This window comes from Artemia sp. Qi Xiang Cuo, chromosome 16, assembly GCF_049724085.1.
Source record: "Artemia sp. Qi Xiang Cuo chromosome 16, ASM4972408v1, whole genome shotgun sequence".
NCBI classification, from domain to species: Eukaryota; Metazoa; Arthropoda; class Branchiopoda; order Anostraca; family Artemiidae; genus Artemia; species Artemia sp. Qi Xiang Cuo.
This window is the reverse complement of record NC_142809.1, coordinates 4,581,570-4,595,812: the sequence shown is the minus strand read 5'-3', so window position 1 is coordinate 4,595,812 and position 14,243 is coordinate 4,581,570. Positions and strand designations below refer to the sequence as shown.

Here is a 14,243-nt window from a genome sequence, read left to right as displayed (position 1 = left end):
TATATATATATATATATATATATATATATATATATATATATATATATATATATATATATATATATATATATATATATATATATAGGTTATAGTTTATTTATTTTTGGTTTGTTTATAATAGTTTTAATTAAATAGTTGAGGTTTATGTAAATAATTGAGTTAATAGGTAAGTAGTTACATAGACTTTCGCGCGATCGGAAACCTTTATAGGTTTTCTCCAGCGCGAAAGTGTTGTTTAATTTATTTATTTGTTTGTGAATATGGATTAATAAACTAATGAACTTATTATTTAATTATTAACAAGTAACTATTTAACTACTATATAACTTGTTAACTATTAAATATTTAAACGAGTATCTATTTTAAAAAGTGATTGCTGCCTGATCGCTAAACAATATATTTTGCGACTTGATAGTGCAGAGACTACCAAAAATAACATTTTAATTTTCGTTTCCCTCTTTCTGTAGATGCTCTTCTTCGAGGACAAAAACTTAATATATCAATTTTGGCTATTTATCTCTGCATTTTTAGCTTGCGTTTTTTTTTGTTCTTAAATAACGAAGTACATCAAAATGTACCCCCTGGACTAACTCATTTTGGCTGAGTTTCCACTTACTTTTCATTTTTTAAAATTTGACACCAGCTACTACCAAAAACTGCATATGCTACTCAAAATCTACTCATACTGCTACTCGAAATCGGTCTCAAATTGTCAATTTTACAAGTTTTTTTCTAATATATTTTTCAAGGTTTTGTAAATTTTCACTAAACCTATTCAAACAAGCATATTTATTTTTACCGTCATCTTCTTCTACCCCATAATCCTGCCTCCCCTCCTTACCCCATACTCCTAATTGGTGCCCCTTAATCCTGTGTTGTTTTTTCTTCTTTGTTTTTTTTTTTTATTATTATTATTTGCAAGACAAAGCAGAGGGTCGTAAAGACAGATCACAGCTAATTACACGCGGGTTTAGGGCTACCAGCTGGACTTGATCTGAAGATTACGCTTGATTCGTTAGAGGAGTTTTACATGTATGGTATTTATCATTTGTTAATAGATATGAAGATATAATCACCAGAGCTTACAAAACCACAAATACTACTAAATTACACTCACAGTTTTGCACCAGTGTGCCACAGGACACGGTGGGTGTCAAACCTTATGGTAAACTTTTGTCCCTTCTTCGGCTCCTGTAGCTTGCTAAGGAAACATTAAATTAAAAATTAAGGAATAATTTAGATAGGGTTGGACACGAACACAGAAATTTATTTATTGGGTTGGTTGTGGTGGAGGGAAGTTTTGCGAGAATGCATAAAACGTGGCAGAGGGAGAATGCATTTTCAAAAATGCATAAAACAAGCGAATCATTTTAAAGATATCGAAGATATGGCAACAATTTAAGAAACTTGACATTTCTGGTGGGTGGAGGAATGGAGCAGGGTCTCGAAGATTCTTACGATAACCGTGCCTTTGATGCCCTAGTAATCTTTGGCTGTAAGTTGTTATTTCTGATAAGAGATAATAAAAGAGATAAAATAAAAGAGATAAAAGAGATCTTTTTTAAATAAAAGAGATAAAAACATGTCTATGCTTAGGAAACGAAACGCCTGTCTTATATTTTAAAACTTTAGGAGATGTAGTACAAATCTTTTGTAAATAGGATTACCAGAATTTGCTTAACACAGACACGTCAATCAGGGGAGAAATCGCCCCTTAAATTTTTTGTCCCCCTTAGATTTTGAAAAATATCTTTTACGTATTTTCATGGGAAAAAAAGAGAAAAACAACAGTGAAAATTTCGTTTTGACCCCCCCCCCCCTGCCCACTACATTTTTGTGAATTAATGTCCTAAGCTGTCTAAAAAGTGTACATGTATTTGGCACACATGTGCTCTCTAAAAACTCATCTTAGTTCATCTCATAGTTTTTGCTGTGTTTGCCTTTGTTTTCCTTACAACTGAAAAACTGACATAAAAACAAAGCCCTATTCGTTTTCAAAACAGATATTAAATTTTGAAAAGGCTAATTTTAACAGGAATAACATGTGTATGATATTGGACTGTCGAAAACGCTTTTAAAGGTTTTGGGAATAGTTATTACGGCATGTCTTACAAATTGTATGTGTAATTTGTTTTTGAAAAGTGTTATTTTAAACTAATTGTAATTGAATAATAACTTAATAATTTATATTTCAGAAATGATGGAGTCGCTGAAAACTCGAAGGGTGACAATAGCTTCGAACCCTGAAAAAACAACCCCTGTGAAAGTGATAGTACAAAACGGAGAAGAAAATTGTGACACGGAAACTAATAATTGGCTGCAAACATTAAAATCAAAGTTTCAGTGGCTGCATATTAAGAAAAAAAGATCTTTATCATGTTCTAATGTTGATAGGCGAATGCGTAAATCGCCATCTACGCCAGGGAAAGTCGATGGCGATTTATCAGTTCAAATTAGGAAATCTGGAAGGGATAAGCGCTCTAGACATGCAACATCCATGTTTTTTGTAGATACGAAAACAGAACCATCGAGCGATGAAGAAGATGGTGGCTTTAAAATATTTAGGCAGAGCAACTCTGAGCATTGTATACTTGATAACCCAGAAGAATTAGGAACTTTTTCTCGTGGTGATAGCGGTAGGTATGATTCTGATGAAATATTTACTGACAAAAAGAAGGACAAAATTGTGGCTTTTAATGACAGAGACAGTGTCATCTCTTCCTCAAGTGGTGTATCTGAATTGTCAAGCGAACAGGAAGGACGACGACGGGTGTCAACAACAGACTCAGGTTACGGGGCTGATCTCAATGCAACTGGGTGCTCCTATAAGGGGCCAGGTGTTGATAAATTCCATTCTTTGCGATTTCCTGTCCAACACGGCATTTGTCGTGCGCCATCTGTTTGTGAAAAAGCATTACCCCCTGTTGAGAGATCGCAGAAGTTTTATAGCCTGAAAAGAAGTACCTCCACCCCTTCAAAAGATGCATTGGGTCAACAATCAAAAGACATTGTGTCCAACATTGAGGAAGAGGGTGCCCCTTGTGTAATAAAATCCGAAATGAAAGGTATACTTGTAAGAAGAACAAGCTCTCAGTGTCGGACATTAGAGAGTGCGAGATTAAAACCGTCCAAGTCAGTAACGTCGCTAAAACACTCTATGTATGGGACTTTGAGCAACAGGCCGAAAACGTTATCAAGATTACCTGAAGTTTCTAAATCAGGCTGTGATCTAAAATCGATTAAAGATACTTCTCAAAAGTTCGATAGCGATGATGCTAAAAGCGGGGACCGTGGGCTAAATGAGGCGGCCTATGGAACACTCAAAGTCAAAAATCAATTAAAAGCCGCTTCAAGGGACGAAACTGATTTTAGCATTACCAGACCAACTAATTTAATAGCAAACGCTTCATATAACACATTAGAGAAGCAATGCCAACAGGATCTCTCATGGCTTTCAACACTTAAGAAAGGGGGACGCTGTGAAATTCCCCCTACTCCGGAATTTGTTCTTGACGCTTTGACCCCATGTACACCAACAGTGCGTGATGAAAGATCAGTCCCAGAGCCGTATATCCGAGCCTCAGCGGGTTTTCAACAACTTCCTGCCAGGCCCCTTCCCCCTATCCCTAGTGAGTTTAAGACAAAAGATTCTCCGGATAACTTTGGATCATTGCATTTTCAATCAGATCAAGTGAAAAACAAAGATAGCCACCTGTGCCACGGGCAAATTCAATGTCTGGGTGCCTCTGATGGTAATTCCAATAAACACAACCCAATCTTACCCACTAATGACATATATGATGTGCTGTCACGGTATAGCCATCAATATACCCATGATTGTAACAAACAAGGTAATGAAGAATTTGAGGTCAAGAACGGTGAACGAGAAAATTGTAGCTCATATGAAATATTTACCCCTGTTGCGGCAAAACAGGAATCGGCTTCTAGTAAACATTTCTGCACATCTCGACCAAAAAAACAGAATTTGACTCACGAGGAATTGAAGGTACTTTGATTTATAATTACTATTTTCTAATTTTCAAAATGCAATGTTTTCATCTATATATAAATATATATATATATATATATATATATATATATATATATATATATATATATATACGGGAGTTTGATATACTCAATTAGATCATCCTTACTCTCCGGCGCTCAAAAAAAAATGCAATAATTGTAGGTGAAACTGGAAGGTTTGAATGTTTTTTAACTTTAGACTTATTTTTTAAATGAGAATCCAAGTTTTACTTGTTTCTGTTGTATTACAAGTAATAATTTAGTGTGCAACATTGCTTTTTCATATTATAATTAAAATGAAGATATAAAATATTTTTTTTCGTTATGGCGTAGGCCTATTCATCATTTGTATACAATAGATGTTTTTTTTACTTTTTAAAATGAAGGTAGAAAATAAAAAACAACATATAAAACAATGCGGAATGTATACAAAACAGGGAAATTTGTATAAAATAAAACAGTGAAAATAAATAAGACTCATAACGAAATCGTAAAGTTAAGTAAAAGTAAAATTACGTTAAAAGTAAAATTAAAGTTACGTCTTCAAAGTAAAATTAAAAATTAAAACAGTCCCAGAATCATTACTTCAGTGAAGTCCAACCAGGACTGAAGATTTGAGTATTTTTAAACAATTTTTTAGGTGCAAAAAATTAAAAAAATACTAATAAAAAAAATCAAAACCGGCTGTGAAACTGAACAGAAACCTGTAGAAAAATCTACAACATTTAAGAAAAAAAAACCTCCAAACATTTTGCAATTTACATTATATCTATTGGTTTTCTATATATGTATATATGTTACTATTTTATGAGTCAGACGAAACTTCTGGGGGTTAAACAAGGTCATGTCAAGTATTATTGGGGGGTGGGTTGTTTTTTGGGGGATTTACAAATTGTTTTTAAAAAGATACCAAAAATTTGTTTGTATGCATTTTTTTTGTTTTTACGAGTCAGAAAAAAAATTCGGGGGGGGGGGGGGAGAGGTATCAACTTATAAACCCCCTAACCCCTGGATACGGCTTTGCCTCCTTCCTTCCTCATTTTACTTTCTTCCATTCTCATTGAGAGACGAATTTTGAATATGAGAATACAAAGGCTAAATCGCAAAATTTACATCTTAATAGACAAGAATACCACTCAGGTATCTGCGTAGCGGACATTATTTGAGAAAGCCCTTGTTATTAAGTGAAAATCTAAAATTCTTTAATTATAGCATTGTTTGTGGAATTAAAGACCTTAGGTTGAAATCAAAGGCCAATTAAAAACCACTGATATGCAGTGTCTTTATTAACATATGGGGTATCTGTTTTTTAATTATATATAATCTTATGGTCTAGCATTTTTAATTCAAATAACCGTAAAGTAAACAGTTTATGGTTGTTATTATTGCGTTTTATAATGTGCCTTGTTAAGCATTCTTGAGGGGGTATGATATACAAGTAGAACTTTTTAAACCACTATTGAAAGTTGTACCGCTTACAAGGAACTCATAATTTTAAATTCTATCACTGTTTTGATTATTTTTAGTATTGTTTTGCCGCCCGCCTCACTTCTTATTCCTCTGACCAGGATTCTTATACATCCAGTGGCGGATCCAAGGGGGCGCCCCCCCTCCAACATAGTCTAAAGTAGTGTAATTTACTTAATTAACTCAAGATTGCGTCAATTAAACTTGCTCCTAACGCATGTTTATTGGATCAAACTATTTTGCCCCCCCACCCCGAAAAAATTAAATCCTGGATCTGCCCGTGTATACTTCTGAGGTTAATTGTGTCTCTAAGATTGACCGTAAGGACCCCTCGTAGGCAAATATTCCAAATACATAATTTTAAATCGTTAGACCCCCACCCCTAGAAAAAAGCTTTTGAATGCCGCTGGAGGTCTGACTAGCACCTGACTACTAGGGGTGAAATAGTTGTGTCAGAAAACAAATGTTCAATGACTCACCATGAAAACCACATTCGTATAAGGTAATCAAATAGTTCGTGGTAACGTAAGTAACTGTAAGTAGCCTAAGGAGCGACCCGGCTCAATAGTATCTGAAACTCTAAAAAATGGAGTTTTGATACCAATAGATACATCAGAAGAATCAGATTTTTATGCTGATTTCAAATATATAAGTTTCATCAAGTTTAAGCTGACCCATCAAAAGTTTAGAGCCTCAGAAAATTTGCCTGATTTTTGAAAAAAGGGGAAAACACCCCCTAAAAATTATAGAACCCTAATGAAAATCACACCATCAGATTCAGCGTATCAGAGAACCCTACTGCAGAGGCTTCCAGTTCCTATTTGCAAAAATGTGGAATTTTGTATTTTTTGCCAGAAGAAAGTTTGACTTTGTCTCACAACTTTATTTTTTAAAACAATAAAAACTTTAGCGTAAAGAGCGAGGCGCTGAGGAGGAGACAGTCCCTTCCATATACGGAATAATTTCTGTTCGTTTTAAGTTTTAATGTTGCTCTTTACTTTCAGATAAAAAAAAACTTTTTTTTTTTTATTTTTGTCAAATAAAAGCCATATATTTCTTATTTGCTGCTGAAAAAATAGACTATAACTTTTGTGACCGAAAAAAATTAAATGTCTACACAGTGGCCCAAATTCACCAAAATGTTGGGAGGAGGAAAGAAATGTATATTTATAAATCTATGGAGCAATTTTTTCCCATTGAAAATACATAAAAAAGACATTTTTAAAATATACGGGTAGGCAGAAAACCTAAGGAGACACATGCCCTCCCCTAACTGGCGTCACTGTGTCTAAAAAAAAACGTTGCTTGTATTGAATATACAAACCCTAGTGGAATCAACCAAGGGGTGCAAACTAGTTTTGCTTTTTGCGCGACATATTAATGATCAGAAGTAGGCCTAAAATCTTTGACCAAAATTCAAGACCGTATCTAGGAGGGGGGATTCAGGGTTTGAGCCCCCCCACCCCCCAAAAAAAATGGTTTGACAAGTAAGAACGTAACTAAAGGGCTTATAAACAAATTTTTGATGTGTTTTTTAAAGTTTTTGTTGCCCCCCCCCTCCTCGGAAAAATACCCCCCGAACGAAAATCCTGGACATGCCCTTGCCCAAACGCAGTCTTTGAGATTAAAGGATTAAGCTCAGTGGTGGATTTGAAAGTACACAATTTCTACCGCTACAACCAGGCTTGCACGCATGATTTTGTTTCGAATGAAGCTTACAGACAAAAGGGTAAAAATATCAAGATTTTGGGTTGTTATGCTTCTGAATCCCCATCCCCTCTTTGCAAGTACATTCCTGCATCGTATATTAGCCACCACATTGAGTTAGTGTAGCAACCTGTGTTGTGGCCTTAGAAGGTATGCCAAAAGACGCATTTTTCAGATTCACACTCAGTTTACAACCTTTTATCTTAACCATTTTTTACTTCCGCTGTTAAAATTTTTTTCAAATCAGATTAACTAACCACAATTCAAAATTTATCTCAACGCATTAACCAAGCCTTGTTTATTGCCGTGTCAATTAAGCCCTCCACTTAACATCACAATTTATTTTCAAATGTCAAAGAAAATAATTGTTTGCGTGATGTCCGACATTTAACCTTTATTTTTAAATGCACTTCCCAGACGTTTTAGTAAATCAGGCTTGTCACTTTATTAATAATCTCTTATATTTCCTTATATGCATGAAATGATCAACGGGGAAAGATGATTTTGTCCAATACTGGAACCTGTCCTATACCATCAAATCTAGCAGACATAGGTTGCCCGACTTGCTTTTAAGTTACCATACTATGGTACTAAGGCAGGGCACATCAGTATAGACCAAAGAACGCTGGATAAAAGAAAGGACAAAAAAGGAGAATTTGAAATATGAATTAGAAAAAGATTTTGTAGCCTAGATTTTTAATATTATAGTCTATTTTTGAAAAAAGAGCACTTTAAAAAAAAACAGGGCACAAGTCATAAAATTAGCCCTCTCCCCTCTTCAAAGACTGTCTCATTTTACTAGACTATCCTTTCAAAAGACAGGTCAGGCATATACGATATTATATAGCAATCACCTTGCCTTGTGTTTTATTGCATGGATAATCATATTGAACTTGTTTAAACACATCAACTGGAGATTATGAAATATGTGTTTCTCCCGTTTTTCTTTTTCTTCTTCTGTAGCATTCGTCTTTTTTCTCATCTTTGTATGTATTTGTTAATTTGCTTAAGTAAATTTTTGTTTTATTTTCTCTTTTCTACCCGTTGATAAAGACTTCTGATGTGAAACCGAAATGTACCGTTATTATGGTTTTTATTATAAAGTTTATAGTTATTTTTTTTTTCGTACTATGTTCACTGTCTTATTAAATCTTCTACCCGTTTTTCAATATTTCCATTTCAGTTTTAAATGGAAATGAGTCCAAAATATGTTTTATGTAGATTTATTTTGTATCAATATTTTAAATAATGTAGAATCAATGAATAATTCAAGCCAATAATGCATAACTCTGTCAGGATTGTATCTCCTATACTCTCTCATTTCTACAGGACTTACCGTCAGAATTACAATAGACCTTGTAATACTACAACACACGTAATATAACACTTTTAACGATCTCTGTGCGTTTTCCCTTTGCGATCAAATTACACCTTGCATATATAGACCATAGAAGAGAAGAACGATACTCTCAACATAGACAATTTGCGAAGAGGGTGCCCACTTTCCGCTACACATTTCCATTGGGGGCGCCACAAAGTTCCACTGCGCTGGGCACAGTCTCTGCCACGTTTGGTAGGTGCCGCCTGGTATACGTAATTTCTGAAGCTGGGCACCCCTCGCAATCTTTTACCTTCTGCCAGTGGGAAATCTTAGTCATGTACGTTTTCTATGCGCAGTTTTACCCCTTGTTGGAGTCAAGTAATAGGCATGCAAGAAAAAGTTATTATATAGCTCATGCCCCTTAACTATCCGGATATGGACCCTTCTTGTCCCCCTCCCAAATAAAATGCTGGAGCTCAGTAACGCACTCAGAAAATAGTTACGAGGGCTGATCGGAGGTCGCCTGGCCAACCAACGGAAAACTTTAAAAATTCCTTAGAAAAACGGTATTTTGTGGCATTACTTTAAGTTTATTTTAACTCATTGAATGCAAGTTTTGAGTTGGGACTAAGGAATGAATGATAAAAGTGAGCCGATTAAATAAGATTTAAAACAGAATGTAATTTTTTCTTGAGGGTGGGGAGCTACAGCCCCCTTCTCGTGGGTGCGTGCCTGCTGGAGCTACGCCCCTGCCTACAGGGAGCAGTAAGCATAGGTTCGGTGGCAGACACTCACTGCATTTTATCGCCCAAATCTCAAAATATTAAGCCCCAGCCTCAATGGTAGGACATCGCCATTGTGGCAAATCTGTGGCAGCTCCTTCTGGATGCCCAAAATGTTTTTGGAGGCACAAAGTGTGCTAAGATCTAAAGGCTGAGATGTCCTTAAAATGAACAAAGTAGGGAGAATTTACTCCATAAACTCTCTTGATTTTGAGGGACAAGTTTGAACTAATTGAGTAAAATGGGTAGTAAGGGGGTAACAAATCTCCTCTTGGGTACTTGTGTCTTATAGCCCCCATGCTCAAGTTCTGTGGAGAAGTGAAGTCTGATTAATGCTAATGAAATAAAACAATATATGATGAAAATATAATGCTTTATCAACAAAACTATGAAAACTACAACAAAGAATTATGGAAAGGGGGCCGACCAGACTGCATTATATTAAATTCGTAACCTAAACTGACCTAACCAAAATACCAAATAAATATTTAATTAAAATATTGAAACAATGTAGTTTCCCACCGAGCCGAAGCTAGTATTGTCTGGTATAAAGACCATGAAAACCGGTTATTGTCTCCTGTTCGCGATACAAGATCTTCAGTGTGGTGGCTATAAGACAAAAGTACCCCTTCTTGTTACGGAAAAGGTTGTTTTTGACGGATAACTGTAGTTTTAAAAATTCGAAGCACTTGGATATTGTCTAAAGCAAATACTCCTAAATGAGATCTTCTATTCTCGAACTATTCTTATACACAAGTTAAAGTTTAGCGTCAAAAGCAGGGACTAAGGGTGACAGTAGCCTCTGTCATATTTAGGGTAATATATGGTCGATTTAAGTTGTCCCGTCGATCGTTAGTGTTGTTTATATATATATAAAAAAAAAAAAAAAAAAAAAAAAAAAAAAAATGTGGTTTGCGCTTAATAGCTTACTATAATGACTTGGACAGGTTGGCCAGTTTAGAAAATAGTAGTTTCCTTTTGTTATTGAACAAAACAAATTATCCAACAATGCTCTTAAGTTTTTCTAAATTGGATTGTTAAACCATTTTCTCACCATCTGTTGCTCTATTATGTTTGATACTTAAGGAGCTAAGAATGAAAGGTAGGTTTCTTTATTTTTCCTAAACGACTGAATTCATACAGCATTGAAATAAAATAGTGGAAATCCAATCATTAATATTGAATTCATCTTTTTCCGCATGAAAAAAATCTTTGTTCATTTCCACTCTATTGTTGAAAAGTGATATCTTCATTTGATGCGTATAAAACAGTGGCATCGATCTTACCAAGGGGTTACGCGCTTTCAGCCACCTGTTATACACTCAGAAGGGTCACGGTACTTGTCAATTAACTGGAACCCACGCAAGAAGTCAATTTTGGTTAATGCTAATGAAATAAAACAAAATATGATTAAAATATAATAGTTTAGAAACAAATTTGGGCTATATATTTGCACATTAGAAGGGTGGGGGTTAAAGCATAGCATATATTAAATACGTAACCTAACCTAGGTACCTTTTTTCCCCTAAACCCCCCAAAACAAAAGTTTAACTATTGTAAACGCAATGACAAACTACAGTTTGCAATTCAATCATCTATTGAAAGAAACCCGTTTGGCTAGTTTTTTAAGCATCTTCCGTATATAATATATCGCGTGGGTTCCAGCTAATTGACAAGTAGGCCTAGCAGCGTCACTTCTACCACACGCGGTGCACTTATACCACGCCACACTTGACACACTTTATGCAGAACATGATACATTTAAAGCCACACAGGGTACATTTCACGCCATATGTGTAACTCTTTCGCCATGTGTGACGTGAGCCAGTTGATGTACCTTATTTACGGAAGTGGGTGACCCCTTAGATTTTTCAGATATAGTGACATAGTAGCATTTGCTTATAAATTTCGAAAACGTTATTAATAACGAGCTATATAGTGAATCTTAGGCAAGAACGTATCCAAGATTTTTTCGGGGGGAGGGGGGTACAAAGAAACTTTGAAAAACGCGTCAAAAATTTATTTATATTCATTTTTGTTACGTTTTCACGAGTCGGGCAAACATTTCAGGGGAGGGGTACCCACTCCCATGAATACGGCCCTGATCATAGGTGTTCTGTAATGTTCTTAATTGGCTTCAAACATAGCATCGGATATAAAAATGAGAAACCGAAAAATATAGAAGGTTTCTTTTTAATTACGACAGATTCTTTGTATATGATTATATGTATTGTATATGTACGTTAGGGCCGTTTCCAGGATTTTTTTCGGGGGATGCTTTACACAAGGATTTTTTTCGGGGGGAGGGGGTTACACTAGAAAATCGAGTCAGACAAACTTTTCGGGGGAGGGGGTTCAAACCCCCTAACCACCCTGGATACGGCCTTGATGTACGTGTTTATCAATCGTTGCAAAATATGGCAAAATCTGATACAAACATAGTTACCTAAATGGGGGTTTGAGGAGAGGTTAGCACGCCTGATATTCGTTTAAGTTCTGCTCGGTTAGCGTTTATTGCCACTTTATTTTCATTTAAGAAAACTTGTTTTTAAAGTTTAATTGACCATAAAAAGCGAGTTACTTCACATTAAATAAGTTTAGTACAAAGGCTTAGTCATCACTTTTAGCCATTTTATCATCTATGTTGTTTTGACCAAAACCCAGTGGAGCTGAAACTGAGTCATCACAATAACTATATTCCCTTGCCTACCTTTTGTTTAGTGCGAAAATTGAGTTACTTCAGCGTAAACAAATTCGTACTTGTGTATTATATGGTACACATTCGAGAAGTGAAGTTAGTCCTAATGAAATATACAAAACATGATGAAAATACGATACTTTAGTAGGAAAATTATGAAAACTACACTAAAGAATTATGATAGAGGGCCGCACAGAACGCATTATATCAAATATTTAACCTAGCCCAACCAAAATACCATCTCTACTACTACTACTACTAAAAACTCACCGCAGCACCAAACCGCCTGAGGCCAACACAGCTACGCACGCTCCTCCTCCATCCCAATCTATTTAAAGCCTCCTTTTTTACACCCGGCCATGAAGTTCCCATTTCCTTAAAATCTTTCTTTATGACGTTCTCCCACCCCAGACGAGGACGACCTGCTTTCCGTTTAGCCCTAGACGGTTGGCCGAAAAGAAAAACCTTCGGCAATCAGTCATCCTTCCTCCGCACAACGTGCCCTAGCAAACTTAACCTTTCTTTCATTATAGCCCTAGAGAGCGGTATTGAACCATATTTTTCCTATAGCCTATTGTTTCAAATACGGTCACTCAGCCGGGTACCCAGAACAATCCTTAAGCAATTTCTCTGGAAAACATCTAGCAAATCTTCATCCGCTTTTCGGAGCGTCCATGCTTCAGAGCCCTATTTGACCACTGTCATCACTGCAGCTTCTAATATTTTAACCTTGGTTCGCAGACTCATCTTCCTATTCTTCTAAACTTTTTCCAACCATGAAAAAACACCCTGAGCCTTGACTCTTCTACTTTTAACATTTTCACTACTCTCATCATTTTTACTAATAATACTACCAAGGTAAGTGAAGCTGTCCACCTGATCAATATTTTCATTACCCAACTTCACCTTTTCATCTTCACTTATTCCTAGCCTTAGTGACTTAGTCTTCTTAACATTAATTTTCAAACCTATTCTAGCACCCTGAACTCGCAAAACCTCTAAGACTTCAATCACAAACATTCATCACAAAACATTCATTTTGCTCACACTTTCATCTAGGATGCTTAAATCATCAGCATAATCTAAATCAAGGAGACTTTTTCCTCCCCATTTGATTCTGTGGTCTCCCATTGCCTTTTCTGTGCTCCTTAAGACAAAATTCATCAAAATGATCCATATAAAGGGGGATAGAACACAACCCTGCTTAACTCCTGATTTAATACAAAACCAGCTGTTAACCTCATTTCCTACCTTAACTGCAGCGGTGTTATTCTCGTAAATAGCACTAATCACTTTAATGCATTTGTCTGGTATACCATACAAGGATAAAACCTTTGCTAAAGCTCTTCTATCAACAGAATCAAACGCTTGCTCATAATTTAAAAAACTTAGGACCAAAGGTGTTTGAAAACTCAGGCACTTCTCAATTATTAAACTAAGAATGAAAATTTGGTCGACGCATCCTCTACCTTTTCTAAAACTGCACTGTTCTTCTCTTAAAGCTTTGTCTACGGCATCTCTTAGTCTAAAAAGTATCATAATACTAAGTAATTTACTACCTACAGAGACCAGACTAATCCCTCGATAATTACAACGCTCACTTTTATCACCTTTCTTATAAAGTTGCTTAATTAAGGTTTTCCTAAAATCATTAGGTACTTCCCCTTTTTCAAAAGTCATATTCATAATCTTCAGTAACTTATTTCTAAACTCAGAGCCACCATATTTAAGAAACTCATTTACCATCCTATCAGAACCTGGAGCCTTATTGTTTTTTTGTCCTTTTAGTACTGTCGCTAATTCCTCCTCACAAAACAAATCTTCCTTCAACTCTATCTCGGTTAAGCAAATTCTCAAAATGTTCGGCCCATCTCTCTTTAGTTTTTTACTTATCACTAATTGCGGCCCCATTCCTATCTATAACTGGGCCAAGTCCAGATTGACTACTCCTTCTTAATTTATTAACATGCCAGTACAATATTTTACTATTATGCCGTCTAGCTACATCATCTAGATCCTTGGCAATTTTATCCACGGCCTCTACTTCACACCTCCTTAGTTTATATTTGAATGCTTTCTCCACTTTCTTTACGCTCCTTTTGTTTTCATACGATCTATCACTAAGGTAATTCTTGTACAAGTCCTTTCTCCTTTCTATCAAACATAAAGGTTTTTCACTAATATTCTTCGCTGCAGTTCTAGCTTTCCTCCCTAAGACACCTTCAGCAAATTCACAAAT

The 14,243-nt window shown here is 35.7% G+C and overlaps 1 protein-coding gene across 2 annotated transcripts in view; it reads left to right on the top strand.

The window, feature by feature from the left end:
* Positions 1-14,243, top strand: part of LOC148942492 (uncharacterized) — an 84,947-nt gene that overhangs the window by 21,541 nt on the left and 49,163 nt on the right. For both annotated transcript variants that reach the window (XM_089102244.1, XM_089102245.1), the window contains exon 2: positions 2,196-4,006. In XM_089102244.1, coding sequence (XP_088958370.1) covers positions 2,196-4,006 — 1,811 coding nt within the window. The remainder of the gene's footprint in view (positions 1-2,195; positions 4,007-14,243) is intronic.